Here is a 16,971-nt window from a genome sequence, read left to right as displayed (position 1 = left end):
CTATTTCTCCCTCTCCTCCCACCTCCTCTCCCCTTCTCTCTCTCTCTCTCTCTCTCTCTCTCTCTCTCTCTCTCTGCCTTATAAGTCTCAGGTAGCCCAAGACAGCCTTTCCATGCACCTTTCTGCTAAGCTCAACTTTCTCCACAGGAAAGTAACATGATCTAAATCTGGGGGAAATCATCAAAGACCCTACCATATTCTACAATCTAATTTAAAGATTAAGACAGCTAATTTATTCTTTTAAATTTTATTATGGAAATTATCAAAGACACACAAAAATAATCGAGTAGTACATTGAAACCCCGCCCCTTGTCAGCCTATCACCCAACATCAGCAATTTATGGCCAACCTTATTTCAGTGCTGTATTTTTAATTCTCATCTTGTTAATTACATCTATTTTCAGTTATCTAAAGGCTCAAGAGAGGGTTTTACTGATTAATTGCCACTCTTAGACTTCTATCAAGAAAGATTAAATGAGAGAATATATGTGAAGTTCCCCTGTAATGTAATAAGCTTTCAAAATATATTGGCATTAATAATGATGATGCAACATCAGTGAAATTAAAAGCAAATGTTGACCAAGATGATGAGAACAGAAAAAAATGTGGATCATTCTTCTTACCCAGTTATCTGCTGGATTGTCGATCAGCAGATAATGCTTAAAATGCCGCAGGTAGTAGGAACTTACTTGCTAAAAAACTAGGAGGGGTTTAGCTACAGTGACAATTGCTCACAGACTTTTCTTTAAAATCATGACGTTTCTTTTGCACATTAATCACTTACCTCCAGCCTCAGTCGTTGGGATATCATGCCTATGTCGACGTTGACAAACACCATTCGATTTATTCCGTTTGGTTCGGCCATAACGAAAGCGCGACTGTACAGTCTGGTGAGGAGGCCCCGTGCGTTCTGGCCAGTTTTGCCGTAGCCCATCTAAAGAGGAAGAGAATCAGAACCACTCTGTCTTACTCCCCCACCAGAAAACAGGCTCAACCGCAGAGGAAAAGTCTCCTTAGAAAGACAAACAAAAACAATCCATATGACACTGAAAAATGCGAGTGAGATAATACATGTTTTGAAGAATAAAGGCAACCTCATAAAAGAGGCTTTACTCTCTTGTGCAGAAAAATGTAAAGGCAAAGTAGTGATAGACATGACAGCAGCTATTCACTGCCCTACGGGTGAGGCAGGACCTGCAGCAGTTTAGAATTTTGTTACAGCACTGGAGACCTTCCAGAGCTTCTCTGTTTTTGAAACAAAACCTTTCTCCTGCCTGTCTAAGGTACCACACAGAAAACGGTACTCCTCCCACCATCCACATGCCCAGGAACAAAGGGCTTCCCTCCTGCCCTTTGGTTGTTGATGCGTGCTTTTTTTTTTTTTTTAACCTGAAGAAAATGGTTTCTTTATGATTAAGTGATCTTTACTGAGGGTACCTAACCCTGAATTTTTTCATGTTGTCCCTCCCAAGCCAAGTCTGATCAAGTACACCTATTCCAGCCCCTTCTCTCACCATGTCATAAAACCCACCCTCAGAGTATAGCCAGTTCTTGCCCTGGCCAAGTAGGGCAGTTGGTTAGAGCATCATCCTGATATGTCAAGTTTGCTGGATCAATCCCCAGCCAGGGCACATATGAGAATCAACCAATGAATGCATAAATAAGTGGAACAACAAATCAATGTTTTTCTTTCTTTCTCTCTTACTCTCTCCAAAAATTCAATCAATAAATTAAAAAAAAATTTTTTTTTAAGTATACCCAGGTCTCAGAATGTTCCCTTAGGTCTTCAATTCAGAGATTTTTCTGGCTTCTCTTGAAAAAAATCTGATATAGCAACTCTGAGTCCACATTCTTACATGGCAACAATCAATTAAAGCCAGATACTTTCTAGTGTACCAAAGTCCCCACAACTCCCTACTGTCCCCACATTGAGGTTCACTAGTTATCATCTCACACCAGACAGCCTCAGTCAGTCACAGTGCTAGCCTATCTTCTGTAGTATCTGAGTTTTCCAGCCCTGCCACTTCGTAAAAAATGGCCCACTGTCTTTATAAGGGAGTTGTGGTTAAATAAATTATCCCTTCTTCCCTATAAAACAATATTCCTAGTGTTACACAGCAGTGAAGTCAAAAGAATTGCAAGAAGATGATGCTATAATAATCAGGAATAAATGCAGGATTCAAAATAATACAATTATTTATTTCAGTCTCTTTAAGGAGCCCATGATTTTACCTACCATATTTATATCTGCCACTTGTCCTGTGCAGTCGGCTCGGCCAACACCAATATGGAAGCCACTGAAGTTCTGAAATAGAGGAGGCTCTGGGGTAGTAGTCCCTGGGGGTTCCTGCGTGGCTGTGGGACCTTGTGTGAGTGTTGAGCCTTGAGGAGCGGTGGAGCCCTGTGTGGCTGGTGACTTCTGGGTGGTCTGAGGGCCCTCTGTGGCTGGAAAACCTGAATCTAAAAGTAGAATATATTTGAGAGACAATCCCGCCCACTTTGTCAGCATCAATTAAAGCACATAGGTTCAGGTTCCTAAGGACAAAATCTTTGTATATTCTCTGTGTGTAAGACACACAGTGGAAAGCATCTCAGGACCTTTTCTATGTCAGCCTTAAGGATGATCTTTGTCTTGAGTTGGTCACGTTTCAGCTTCCCCTCACAAGCCATTCCTTGTCAAATTTGTCACCCTTCATTCATTCACCATGCACTTCTGCACCAACTAAATATATCAGGTGCCAGGTTTCTTGCACAAGATCTACTAAACCCAGCCTCTGGGGATTTGTTTCTACCATTCTCTTCACACATAGCCATTACTCCTTTCTGTTCCACCAACCCATCTCCACCACTCCCTTCAGAGCTGGTTCATGTCCATGACATCCACATCTAGCTCAACCCCTCATCTCCAGGATGCCACCCCAGTTGTCTCTACCTACTTTGATCTTCCCCAATCTTCTCAAGACTTTATTCTTTTACTTAAAGACTTATTCTTAATGCAACCTATTGTATATTTGTTGACATAGTTCTACCTTATGTTAATGATTCTTATATCACCATGTATTATATGTACACACTCTATTCTCTCTATATAAATATATATGATATATATGTAAATATATATCACACACACACACACACACACAAATACAAGAGAGGCCGAGTGGCATAGAGACTAAGAGGGCAGGGTCCAGACACACGAGTGGTACCTTGACACACGAGTTTAATTTGTTTCGTGGCTGACCTCATGATGCAATTTGCTCGTGTGTCAAATCAAATTTCCCCATTTAAATTAATGGGAATGCAATTAATCCATTCTGGCCCCCAAAAACCACATGAATTTTTTGTTTTATATGCTTTTAAATAAAAAAGTGTACTTTATAAATAACAAATACACACACACACAGATATATATATATATATATATATATATATATATATACATAATAAGAGAGAATATAAAGAAATAAATTGGTTTATGAAGTATATTTACTATCAAGGTCAGGCAAAGATGCTGGCAGAGGGGGAGGAGACATTAGCATAACAAATTTTACAAACTTATTTGCCCAACAATTATCATTTTCTTCACTGACTTTTGGCTTTTTCGCCACACTTTCCTCACTTTCACTTAGAGGCCGTTTCAACAAAAACCTTTCCATGGAAGTTTGTTTCTTCCTCTTTTTCAGAATGTTCGGCATGCTATCTAGTGAAGGGTGGCAGAAGCTCATGATTCAAATATCTGCTTGTGACTTAAAGCAAAAAATCCCATGAGTGACTGCTCATCTCTCAAATTGCTCATGATTTAAAGTGCTCATGTGTCAAGGTACCACTATACAGCCTAGGTTTGGAAACTGACTTTACTAATTACTAGCTGAACAAATTACTTAGGCTATTTCACCCCAACTTTTCATCTATAAAATAGAGATTATAATAACACTCTACTTCCTAGGGTTATTTTGAACAATAAATATGTTCATGCATATTAAAAATGTAGAGCAATGGCTGGCTTATAGCTTTGGTTTTATTTATGTATTCAGACATCTAACATACACACTTTACTTGCTTGTTTGTTTCCAACCCAGACCCCAGCCAGGGGTGGCCAAGGCAGTAGATGTTAGTGTCACAAGGCATTAGTGCTCAGGCAGTACTTAGGCAAGAGATTAACAGCTAACTCATTATGGGATCCTAGAACTCTGGAGCTCAAACAAATATAGAGATTACCTAGTCCAGTCTTCTTGGTTTTACATAGGAGAATACTAAAGCCCAGAGAGTCACTTAACCAAGATTTTATGGAGAGCATATAATTAATCAGGTGCCCAAACCAAATCCTCCAACTTGGAATCTGGTGCACTTTTAATCACATTCCAGATGGAGTTAGAATCTGTGTGTTCCCTCCCCAAGCCCATATTCTCTACAAGACATCAAGTATAGCAGGAAAGGACATGGGGAACCTTTGCTATTGCCTTAAAGATACGGATGTAGGAATACGGTACAAACTAAAGCAAAACTAAGTCAAATAGCCAAGGGCAAGTTCTTCGTGATCTCAACGTCTCAGCTTCCACATCTGTAAAATGGTACTAAGACTAACACTTAGCTTTGTAGAAGTTTTATGAGAATTAAATGAGAATTTTATGTGGACTCCTGACTATAGTGCTTGCCACAGAAGCATGCTTCACTAAACAGCAACTATGTGAATAGTTACTGTAATTATTGATAAACAATCTGAGTCGCATTTTAAGAGCTAAAACCCAGTCAGCATTACAGATGCTTTCATTTCTAGGATCCCAAGAGCCTGTTCTGCTCACTGCTGGCACAGAGGATCTCTGGTCCTCAGTGTTTTCAGGAAATTCAAAGCATGGAGACATGGCAGAGGATCCACTGGAAAAGAAAAAAGGCTACAGAAGGGCAGACTGAGGTGACAACCTGCCATCATCTTCCTCATCTGGCCTGCGCCCAGCTCTCCCTTTGCATTGGTCAAAGCATTCAATCCCCATTGTCTTCTCTATTCACTTATATTCTTTACTCAGTTATAATAAAACCTCACACTGAAGTGGACATTTCATTAAAGGCCCATGGGCCCATTATTATCTGTAAGTATACTTTCAAAAATGAAATTCATTTCTAACATTTTAAAAAAATCTTGAATACTCAGGAGAATTGAGTCCATGTTCCTCCTAACACTCGGGAGGGGCTGTGGCCCGTCTTCACCAAAACCTCAGCTGCCCCACCGTGTGTCCACCTCCCAACTGACCTCACTTACAGAGCTTGATTGACAGTCCTACAAATTTGAATTCAAGACTTCCTTGTTTAAGGCTTTTATTATTATTATTATTTTTTTTTTTTTTGTATTTTTCTGAAGCTGGAAACGGGGAGAGACAGTCAGACAGACTCCCGCATGCGCCCGACCGGGATCCACCCGGCACGCCCACCAAGGGCGAAGCTCTGCCCACCAGGGGGCGATGCTCTGCCCCTCCCGGGGCGTCGCTCTGCCGCGACCAGAGCCACTCTTGCGCCTGAGGCAGAGGCCAAGGAGCCATCCCCAGCGCTCGGGCCATCTTTGCTCCAATGGAGCCTCGCTGTGGGAGGGGAAGAGAGAGACAGAGAGGAAGGGGGGCTGGAGAAGCAAATGGGCGCTTCTCCTATATGCCCTGGCCGGGAATTGAACCCGGGTCCCCCGCACGCCAGGCCGACACTCTACCGCTGAGCCAACCAGCCAGGGCCTTATTTAAGGCTTTTTAAAGATGAATTGATACTAAGCAGATCTTTCATTCTCCTTTTGCCCCCAGGAGAAGATGATGCCAAAAAGAGGCAAAGGGAAAGCGAAGACACTCAGGGAAAAAGCTCACGTTACTGGGCCTTCCAGAATTCTGAACTGTGCTAGGATCAGTGGAAAAGCAAAAGACAGTAACTGCATGTCAGAGGCTGTCAGTTCTGGGTCCAAAGGTAAACTTGATAAAAACTGCTATGAATACAGAAAGAGCAACTTAATGTAAAGGTTGGGTGGCCACCTCAGGCAGCTTAAGTACATATTAAACTGGCCTGTTATCAGCATTATCAGCAGACACTATTTTTTTACCTTAGTGTCCCCGGTAACCAAGAAATTTCCCCCATGCCTAGGCACAGGATCCAAAGGGACCCATGACACTTGCCTCTGTGATTATCGATGGTCCCACTGGTGATAAACAAGAGGCTGAGAAGGGCCACCGTGATCGCAGTCATCATCACAAGGAGGACAATCAGAAATGTCTCCAACGTGGAAAAGGTGCGTTTGGCCATTTTTCTATGAGAAAAAAAAAAAAAAAAAAAAAAAAAAAAAAAAAAAAACAGAGATGGAAGAAAAAATGTAGAAGATGCAGAAAAGACAATCACAAATTAAAATGCATATGCTTTAAGATGTCTTAGCTCTTTCCTATGAACAGACTATACCAGGTAAGTACAGAGCACACTCACCACTAATTCCACATCCCAAGCCCATAGCAGACAAGACCAGTCAATTACAGCACTCTTGAATAAATTTAGAAGGGGTTTCCAAATCCTTCTCAGCACAGTGCTCCTCCTGGCATGCACCATTCATCATTTGGCATTGGCAACTAAGCAAAAATCTATTTTCATTCCTTGGCTCCATCATTACTGCTTTCATTTATGGTGATGATGCTGATTATGGGTCTGTACAGGGGTCTAGATGGATTACTTCTGTTAATGAGGATGACTGATCCCCCTTCATACATTGCTTGTATTTGTAAGAAGCCTTGCTGAGGTTAGGGCTTTACCCTGTGGTCATAGACTAAGTGAGATTATCTTGTCTACATGGAAGTGACACCCATACCTTTAACTGTTAAACTTCTAACTTTAAATACAACCTGATTTTTAAAAAATGGTATATAAAGGGATTTGGCATCTCTGGTCTCAAGTCAAGTATTAATAAAATTTCCTTCTTCAGTGATAAAAAGGATATCACACATTTTGCAAACCCTGCAGCAAAGGATAAAGATAAAAAATTCTCACCTAAGCAGGTAGTGGCACAGTGAATAGAGTGTCAACCTGGGACGCTGAGGACCCAGGTTCAAAACCCCAAGGTTGCTAGCTTGAACGAGGGCTCATCTGGCTTGAGCATGAATTCACCAGCTTGAGTGTGGGATCATAGACATGACCCCATGGTTGCTGACTTGAGCAAGGGGTCACGGCTCTGCTGGAGCCCCTGGTTAAGGCACGTATAAGAAAGCAAACAACGAACAACTAAGGTGCTACAACAACATATTGATGTTTCTCATCTCTCTCCCTTCCTTTCTCTCTCTCTCTCTCTGGCTAAAAGAATTTAATAATAAATAAGTAATAAAATTCTCCTGTGTTCTAAGACAAAAAAAAAGAAAATGTCCATACAAATTCTTTAGGATGTTTTAGGAGGAGAATTCATTACTATTGATACTAAAAAGTACCTATACTTTTTAGAGGGACTAAGCTAAAAAGTCATATACTATAACAGGAGAAAGTAGTTCCTAACCAGTGAGCCTTATCCATCTCTGTTACTACCTGATCTTTGTAGTCATTTTATTTCGCAACCCCTGGACTAGAAGTTTAAAAACAGTCTACCAGCAAACACTTCAGAGGTAGGGCTGAACTGGGAGTGGATAAAGAGACTGGAACATCTTTCCAAATTTCCTGGTTATTGTTGGGCTTTCCTCATCCATGTAGCACCAACATAATCACCTTCAACACCAACAGCAGGAACAACTTCAAATTTAGGGCAGAACCAATTAGTTCTGTATCTTGGTCCCAAGTTTCAGTGACAGCCCCCAGAAGTCAGGAGGCACATATGAGATAGGCCTCTGAAGCTTTGATGACCCAAAGAGGATTATAATCATTAGCTATTGTTTCAGCAGCAAACTTCAAACCCAGAATACCTAGCTCTTTCTCTAAGCTTTGGTTTCTGTAAGCCTTCCTATTAGCTGAGCCAGCTTTTGTACAAAAAAAATAATCAATAAAAAATGAATGACTGACATCTGGACCTCCCAACCCCAGCTCATCAAAAGGCCAACTGGATATGTAAGTGTGGCCATGTGGCACAGCCTGTATAACAAACAGACTTGTACAAAATCATATTTTTTAACTAATTTTTCTGTTCCTTGATTACTACTACTGGCCTTTTGTACAAGTCGACAGTGGCACTTGACTTAACATTCGAGTTTCCACCTCTTCCTCAGATTTCAGTGAAGTACTTCATGAGTTTCACTACTCTTATCTTGCTGCCAGAATTATTGCCAACATATCACAATTCTTTTTGAACCCATTAGCACTATTTCTGATTAGTGATTAAACTTTGAATTCAAACATTAAAGCCAATATCTTGCCTGCTTCAGAAGGCAAATGAACTTGGAAAGCTGAACCAATAATTACATTTTAAAGGATTAAACGTTTCCTTACAATTTCTAGTTAATCTGGCATAACCCTGAAAGGTGTAATGATGAGGCTCTGTTGAGACAACAGCAAGCCAATTGTCACATCTTCACCATGCTGAGTTCCTTATTTCTCAAGATTTTGAAAGGAAAAAGTAATAGTTGGCAAAATGCATTTCCAAAGCTAAGAAAATGGGTAAAGGTTTAGGGTTTCATCAAGATTTCTGAGGCAATGGATGACTCAAGTTTCATTCCTCCCTCTCCAGGAAAATAGAGGCATTCTTACCTGATTCAATCACCCAAAAGAATTTCTGAATCCAGTAAAGCAAATGAGGGTCCTGAACCTCGTTGCTGTTTTTCCCTTGCACGTTGCTCAGCTAAGACTTCTCAGCACTTCCTGACATCTGCGGAGGAAAGGTTTTCACAGTGATGTCCAGGAGAGTTAAGAGTTCTCATTATCAGAAGGTTATGGGCTTGGTACACGGATGAGATTAAAGTGTATTGATAACAAAAGGTTTATATACAAACTCTCCCCTGGGACAGCCTGACACTGAGGTTGAAGTTGCAGAAGGCCTGTGGGGCTGAAGGTTATTTCAGCCTTTACACAGCTCCTCCAGCACGGCAATCTCTGTGCCATGTCTACAAGGCAGATCTCAGACAGAGAGAGGAAAGGAAACACCTGCTATATTCACCGCTGCTCACTCAACCACATTAAGATGGACTCTGGGTCCCACTAGGCAGTATTTACACCAATTTCAGACCAGAAAAGCATTTTTTTTTAAAATATTTTATTTATTGATTTTTAGAGAGGAGTGTGTGTGTGAGAGAGAGAGAGAGAGAGAAGGGGGAGGAGCAGGAAGCATCAACTCCCATATGTGCCTTGACCAGGCAAGCCCAGGATTTCGAACCGGCAACCTCAGTGTTCCAGGTCGACGCCTTATCCCACTGCGCCACCACAGGTCAGGCCCAGAAAAGCATTTTTAAGTTTTAGATTCTGATGTGTAAAAAGAATGCAAAATCTTAGACTAAGAATGTGAATAATGAATATACACCAGAGTAAGAATGCCGTGTGATCATTAAAAATTATATTGAAGAAAAACATTTAATGAGGTAATTTTTTTACTAAAAATATTAGGTTATTTTAAGTTTATAAAGTATTTTATCCCATTTGGGTAAAGTTTTACATTATTCATATAGGTGTAGTCCAAAAGACTGTAAGAAAGTACAGCAAAATGTTAGAAAGTAATTATCTGGTGTTAAGACTATAGGTGATTTCTTTAATATTTCATTTTTATGTTTTCATCTTTTGACTCTGGTATATTCTGTAATAGCACTGTAGCACAACTGTAACAGGAAAAAAATAAAATGTTTACCCCCTCTTGGAAAATATATACTACAAAACAACATGAAGTTAAACAATGGCCCCCAGAAAACAAAAAGAGTAAGAAATAAGCCAAACCCCTCTGTTTTTCCACGTAAACCCAAGCTGTCTCAGAAGTAGATTGGAGAAGACTACACCAGCCACTTAGTTCCTGGCAGAGTTTGTAGAGAGACCAGTCCTCAATGGTCCATCCTCCCTCCTTTCATTAGCATAATCATGGGAACAAATCTACGCAACACCCAGTTCAAGAATACAATGCAGAGTGAGTGGCTTCCTCTCCTCCCTGTACTCCCTGCCACCACATTCCCATTCCAGAGGCAACCACCACCCACTTCTCATGAATCTTTCCAAAAGCGATTCTGTGCATGTTTCTATATATTTGTGATACAAAACGCATACTTCTGCTTTTCTTCACTTAGCGTAGAGTAGAAAATGTAACTACATATGGAATGAATGTAGGTCTCATTCTTGTTAATGGCTGTGTAATATCTGTTTTTAAGATATGTCTATAACTTCCTAGGAGCAAAATTGCTAGGTTAAAGCGAAGCATTTAAAATTTGTATTAATATTTGCAAGTAATCCCACATGGCACTGTGCTAGCATGTATCAAAGTCTTTGTTCAGCCCTGGCCTGTTGGCTCAGTGGTAGAGCATCTGCTGGGTGTGTGAAGTCCTGGGTTTGATTCCTGGCTAGGACACACAAGAAAAGCGCTCATCTGTTTCTCCACCATTCCCTCTCTCCTTTCTCTCTGTCTCTCTCTTCCCCTCCTGCAACCAAGGCTTCATTGGAGCAAAGTTGGCTCAGGCACTGAGGATGGTTCCATGGCCTCTGCCTCAGGCACTAGAATGGCTCTGATTGCAGCAGAGCAACGTCCCAGATGGGACAAGCATTGCCCCCTGGTGGGCATGCCAGGTGGATCTCTGTCCCCGTCGGGGCATGCGGGAGTCTGTCTGTCTCCACCGCCACACCTACCCCACCCCCTGCTTCTCACTTCAGAAAAGTACAAAAAACACCCACAAAAGTCTTTGTTCTACACACCTCCACTAACAGGACAGACAATTCAGGCTTTTGACGCTTGTCACTGCAGCAGATTAAAAAAAAAAAAAAAGCTATTTCCTGATGATTTTCATTTGCATTCTCTTCTAAATTAGGCCAAATATAGTCACCTATTTTTAAAAACAGAGATAATAAAGATATAAACACCTTCAGATAGAGCACTTAGTAACAAATCTTAGCTACTTCTCTGCTACTAGAGGAGAAAAGGTTAAGTTGTGGTATTAAACATGTTTTGTGTGTGTTTTATGTTAGAATTCTTTCTTTTAATTAAAGTTAAGGGGGTGACATTGATTAATAAGACTATATAGGTTTCAGGTGAACATCTCTATACCATTTGAAATGTTGATTGCATTGTATACCCATCACCCAAAGTCAAGTCATTTTCTATCACTGTATATTTGTCCCTCTTTACTCACCTCCCCCACTCCCTTCCCCAGAAAACCACTTTACTTTAATCTATATCCATGAATCTCCATTTCATAACTCACCTATGTGTGAAATTATATAGTTCTTAGCTTTTTCTGATTTACTTATTTCACTCAATATAATGTTCTCAAGGTCCATTCATGTTGTCATATATGGCAATATGTAATAATTTCTTATGACTGAGTAGTATTTCATTGTGTATATGTACCACATCTTCTTTATCCAATCCTCTATTGAGGGACACTTTGGTTGTTTCCATGTCTTGGCCACTGTGAATAATGCTGCGATGAACATGGGAGTGTATGTGTCTTTGCATACCAATGTTTTTGAGTTTTTGAGTAGATACCCAGAGTAAAGGAACTGCTGGGTCATATGAAAGTTCTAGTCTTAATTCTTTGAGGAACCACCATAATGTCTTCCATAATGGCTGTACTTGTTTACATTCCCACCAGCAGTGAACAAGGGTTCCTTTTTCTTTACAGCTTCTCCAACACTTGTTATTACCTATCTTGTGATAATAGACAATCTAACATGTGAGAGGTGATTTCTCATTATAGTTTTGATTTGCATTCTCTAATAGTGAAGATGAGCATCTTTTCATATAGCTGTTGCCATTTGTATGTATTCTTCGGAGAGGTGTCTGTTCAGTTCCTCTCCTAATTTATTTATAGCTTTTAATATATCCATGTTTATTTTTTAATTTTTAAATTTTATTTAGAAAATTAACTTTAGCAGAGTGATATTGATCAATAAGAGTATATAGATTTTAGGTGAACATTTCTATAGCATTTGAACTGTTGATTATGTTGTATACCAGTGGTAGTCAACCTGGTCCCTACCGCCCACTAATGTGTGTTCCAGCTTTCATGGTGGGAGGTAGTGGAGCAACCAAAGTATAAATAAAAAGACAGATTTAACTATAGTAAGTTGTTTTATAAATATTTATTCCGCCGAACTTAGCAAAAATCTGACATAAAGTACTTCGTAAGTAATTATTATTATATGCTTTAACTTGCTGTAACTCTGCTTTATAAATTTTATAAAGTAAAGTTACTTCCCTACTTTATAAATCACCATTACTGTGGAACTGGTGGGCGGTTAGAAAATTTTACTACTAACAGAGATACAAAAGTGGGCGGTAGGACCTGACCAGGCGGTGGTGCAGTGGATAGAGCGTCAGACCGTGATGCGGAGGACCCAGGTTTGAGATCCTGAGGTTGCCAGCTTAAGCATGGCCTCATCTGGTTTGAGCAAAGCTCACCAGCCTAGACCCAAGGTTGCTGGCTCAAGCAAGGGGTTACTCCATCTGCTTTAGCCCCACGGTCAAGGTACATATAAGAAAGCAATCGATGAACAACTAAGGTGTCACAATGAAAAAACTAATGATTGATGCTCTTATCTCTGTCCATTCCTGTCTGTCTGTCCCTATCTATCCCTCTCTGTGACTCTTTCTCTGTTTCAAAAAAAAATAAAAGTGGGCAGTAGGTATAAAAAGGTTGACTACCCCTGTTGTATATCCATCACCCAAAGTCAAATCATTTTTCACCTTATATTTGTCCCTCTTTACACCCTTCCTCCCACCTCCTCTGGAACCCTCCCTTTATCCCCATTATTTTACAGGACTTTTTGCTTGTTTGTTGTTGAATTTTGTGAGTTCTTTATATATTTTAGATATTAACCCCTTATCAAAGCTATTGTTTGTGAATATCAACTCCCATTTGATTGCCTGCCTTTTTGTTTTGTTGTCAATTTTTTTTAATTTTTATTTTATTTTTTTGCTGTGCAAAAGTCTTAGACAAAGCAATTAGGCAAGAGAAAGAAATAGAAGATATCCATATTGAGAAAGAAGAAATAAAGGTATCACTTTTTGCAGATGGCATGATCCTGTATATAGAAAAGACCAAAGACTCCACTGAAAAACAATTAGAAACAATAAACAAATACAGTAAAGTCACAGGATACAAAATCAATATACAAAAATCTACTGCTTTCCTATATGCCAACAATAAAACTTCAGAAAATGAATTGAAAAAAAAACACAATTTTTTTACAGTTGCTACAGAAAAAAAAATACTTAGGAATAAATGTAAAGGATATAAAGAATTTATACTGAAAACTACAAAGCATTATTAAAAGAAATTAAAAAATACATAGTGAAATGGAAAAACATTCTATGTTCATGGATTAGAAAAATCAACATAGTTAAAATGGCCAATTACCCAATGCAATATACAAATTTAGTGCAATTCCCATCAAAATGCCAATGTCCTTTTTTAAAGAAATGGAACAAAAAAATCACCAGGTTTGTATGGAACCATAAAAATCCTGAATAGCCAAAGCAATCCTGAGAAAAAAGAACAAAGCCAGAGATATCATACTTCCTGACTTCAAATTATACTAGAGAGCCATGATAATCAAAACAGCATGGTATTGGTAGAAAAACAGACATGCAAACCAATGGAACAGAATAGATAGCCCAGAAATAAAGCCACATATATTGTATATGGGCAAATAATCTTTGACAAAGGAGCCAGTACCACACAATGGAGAAAAGAAAGCCTCTTCAATAAATGGTGCTGGGGAAATTGGAAAGCCACATGCAAAGGAGTGAAACTTGACTACATTTGGTCCTAATGCACAAAAAATAATTCAATATGGATCAAAGATCTAAATATAAGATCTAAAACAATAAATTATATAGTAGAAAATATAGGTACTAAACTTATGGACTTTGGCTGTAGAGAACATTTTATGAATATGAATTCAAAAGCAAGGGAAGTGCAGGCGACAATAAATGAATGAGACTTTATGTTAGAATTCTTGGTATCAAGCAACAGTGACCAAACAGAGCTTACTTAAGGCTGAGGAAGAGAGAGAGTGAAATAAATTCACTGAAACGCAGGAAAAGAGATCGAAGACTCAGGGTCAGGAAAGCCAGCATCAGGGAAGCTCTGCTGATCTCATCTAAGTGGATGGAGGTATTGAGCAGTCTCTTTAGGGCATCGCCATTAAGGTAGAAAGTAGATTCCCTTCAAGTAGATAGTCTCTGTGCTGATCTACTTGGGATTTAATTCCTGAAACACACATCTGACTGGCCTAGCTTAGATAATATACTTATCCCTTCCCTGAATGGATACTTAAAAAGAATTCCCAATAAGACCTTATCCAAAGAGGAACGGGTAGTTCTCCAAAAACAATCAAGGCAGATCAAAAAAGATACTACTGGTGACCTGCATCAGATATCCTTATCCCTCACAGTGGGACAGCCACTACACTGCCCCTGTGGTCTCTTCCAGACCTCTCCAGACATCCCTCCCCTTGAAAAGCTGCCTTGCCATGCTCATTCACTATGAGACCTGCTGGGTGACCCACATATCTAGTCAGATAAGATCACTTCCCTCAGACAACATTTGAAGGCCCATACCTGAAAGCTAAGGGGTGAGAATTGAGACAATTCCAAGCACTGTGGCAGGGCCAGTGGAGAAGAGATGGTGAGCCAATGGGACTTCTAGTGTCCATCAAAACAGTTGAGTTCTATAGCCAGGAATAAGACTACCTTGGGATGAAGGAAAATTTAATCATAGTAAATATTTAACATGTATGTATATTTTATTTATCTGGATGGCTCTCAGATAAATCTTGTTAGCTAGGATAAGGATGACTATTCTTCTCTACTCTCGATCCCAAGATGCTCACTCAAGCACACATATTCTACCCATTTTACAGATGAGAGAATGGGCATGGGAAAGGATTATTATAAATAGTTATTCCAGGATGTAAGCTCAAGTCTCCAGATTCTTGGACAGAACCTCCCACAAACCCTTACTGTCTGTATCACCATGACCAGGACCTGGGAGCAGCAGCCTCTGGGGGTATGCAGGTCCGTGTGTTCATTCCTCATCAGCAGATGATGAAGTAAATCCATGTCCTCTGTCTCTTAACATCATTACTGAGGCAGAACAAGGTAAAGGCAGCTGGGTGAAACACAAACTGTATTCAAGCCAAAAAAAATGTTTTTCCCAAAATCCCACTCCTTCATCATTACCAAAAAAAAAAAAAAAATCATTAGCACCATAATTCTTTTAATATTTTACTTATGCCTACAAGGTAGTGGCCTTAGAAGGCTTGATGTGACTTTCATATGCTCCATGGTTGCATCCATTTTTGTTCTTTAATTCTTGGTATAGTTGAAGATTAAGTTACTTATTAAAAAATATACTACCTAGATTTTATAGTCTCTAAATACTATGTTTTGCTGTAAGGAATAAGAGGTGCTTGAAAAGTTGCTGGATCTGGGGCAGAAAATACACAAACTAAACCTGCAATATTTTTTTATACCAGAAATCAAGAAAGCCATCAAGATCATTAGAACTATGTCTAAAAACCCTGGCTGGTTGGTTCATTGTGGAGCATCGGCCTGGTGTGTGGAAGTCCCAGTTTCAATTTCCACTCAGGGCACACAGGAGAAGCCACCATCTGCTTCTCCACCTCTCCTCCTCTCCCTTTTCTCTCTCCCTCCCTCTCCCTCTCACTCCCCCTCTCTCTCTCTCTCTCTGAATTCCCCTCTCTTTATTCTCCTTCTGCAGCCATGGCTCGATTGATTCAAGTGCATCAGCCCCAGGTGCTGAAGATAACTCCGTGAAGCCTCCACCTCAGGCACTAAAATTATCTCCGTTGCTGCGAGCATGGCCCCAGATGGGCAGAACATTGGCCTCAGATTAAAGTTGCCAGGTGGATCCCGATCAGGGCACATGTTGGAGTCTATCTCTCTATCACCCCTCCTCTCATTTAGAAAAGAAGGGGAAAAATGTGTATGAAAGAACCAGAGCTTCACACTAGCCAAAAATGGGTCAATTTGAGCATAATAATAATAATAATAATAATGATAATAATAATAATAATAGAATAACTGCATCAGGAAAACAAAAGAAAAAATAAACATAACTACATCAAACTAAAAAGATTTGCACAGCAAACAAAACCATCAACAAAATGAAGACAACTGACTGAATGAGAGAACATATTCACTGATACATCTGATAAGGGCTTAATATCCAAAATTTATAAAGAACTTATACAACTCAACACCAAATAAAATCTAATTTGAAAATGGGCAAAGGGCCTGAATAGACACTTCTCCAAAGAGAACATACAGATAGTCAATAGGCATATGAAATGATGCTCAACATCACTAATCATCACGGAGATGCAAACCAAAATTACAATGAGATATCAACTCACAACTGTCAGAATGACTATCATTAATAAATCAACAAACAAGTGTTGGTCAGGATGTAGAGAAAAGGGAACCCTCAGGCACTGTTGGTGGGAATGAAGATTGGTGCAGTCACTGTGGAGAGCAATATGGAATTACCTCAAAAACTTAAAAATGGCCTGACCAGGAGGTGGCGCAGTGGATAGAGCATCGGACTGGGATGCAGAGGACCCAGGTTCGAGACCCCAAGGTCGCCAGATTGAGCGCGGGCTCATCTGGTTTGAGCAAAAAGCCCACCAGCTTGAACCCAAGGTTGCTGGCTCCAGCAAGGGGTTACTCGGTCTGCTGAAGGCCCATGGTCAAGGCACATATGAGAGGGCAATCAATGAACAACTAAGGTGTTGCAACGCGCAATGAAAAACTAATGACTGATGCTTCTCATCTCTCTCCGTTCCTGTCTGTCTGTCCCTGTCTAGCTCTCTCTCTCTCTGAAAAAAAACAAA

At 39.9% G+C, this 16,971-nt stretch overlaps 1 protein-coding gene and 2 long non-coding RNA genes across 3 annotated transcripts in view; 1 reads left to right on the top strand and 2 right to left on the bottom strand.

The window, feature by feature from the left end:
• ASAH2 (N-acylsphingosine amidohydrolase 2) overlaps positions 1 to 6,273 on the bottom strand; it is a 108,850-nt gene extending 102,577 nt beyond the window's left edge. The window contains exons 1-3 of the mRNA XM_066349345.1: positions 6,147 to 6,273; positions 2,237 to 2,460; positions 785 to 934 (exon numbers count right to left, since the gene is read on the bottom strand). Coding sequence (XP_066205442.1) covers positions 785 to 934; positions 2,237 to 2,460; positions 6,147 to 6,273 — 501 coding nt within the window. The remainder of the gene's footprint in view (positions 1 to 784; positions 935 to 2,236; positions 2,461 to 6,146) is intronic.
• LOC136381013 (uncharacterized) overlaps positions 6,124 to 16,971 on the top strand; it is a 36,223-nt gene continuing 25,375 nt past the window's right edge. The window contains exon 1 of the long non-coding RNA XR_010747011.1: positions 6,124 to 6,259. This is a non-coding gene — a long non-coding RNA (uncharacterized lncRNA). The remainder of the gene's footprint in view (positions 6,260 to 16,971) is intronic.
• The window catches only part of LOC136381012 (uncharacterized), a 33,319-nt gene continuing 23,350 nt past the window's right edge, over positions 7,003 to 16,971 (bottom strand). The window contains exons 2-3 of the long non-coding RNA XR_010747010.1: positions 8,677 to 8,794; positions 7,003 to 7,195 (exon numbers count right to left, since the gene is read on the bottom strand). This is a non-coding gene — a long non-coding RNA (uncharacterized lncRNA). The remainder of the gene's footprint in view (positions 7,196 to 8,676; positions 8,795 to 16,971) is intronic.

Source organism: Saccopteryx leptura, chromosome 9 (genome assembly GCF_036850995.1).
Source record: "Saccopteryx leptura isolate mSacLep1 chromosome 9, mSacLep1_pri_phased_curated, whole genome shotgun sequence".
In the NCBI taxonomy this organism is placed as follows: Eukaryota; Metazoa; Chordata; class Mammalia; order Chiroptera; family Emballonuridae; genus Saccopteryx; species Saccopteryx leptura.
Note: the sequence above shows the minus strand (reverse complement) of the source record. Positions and strands in the feature narration are given on the sequence as shown.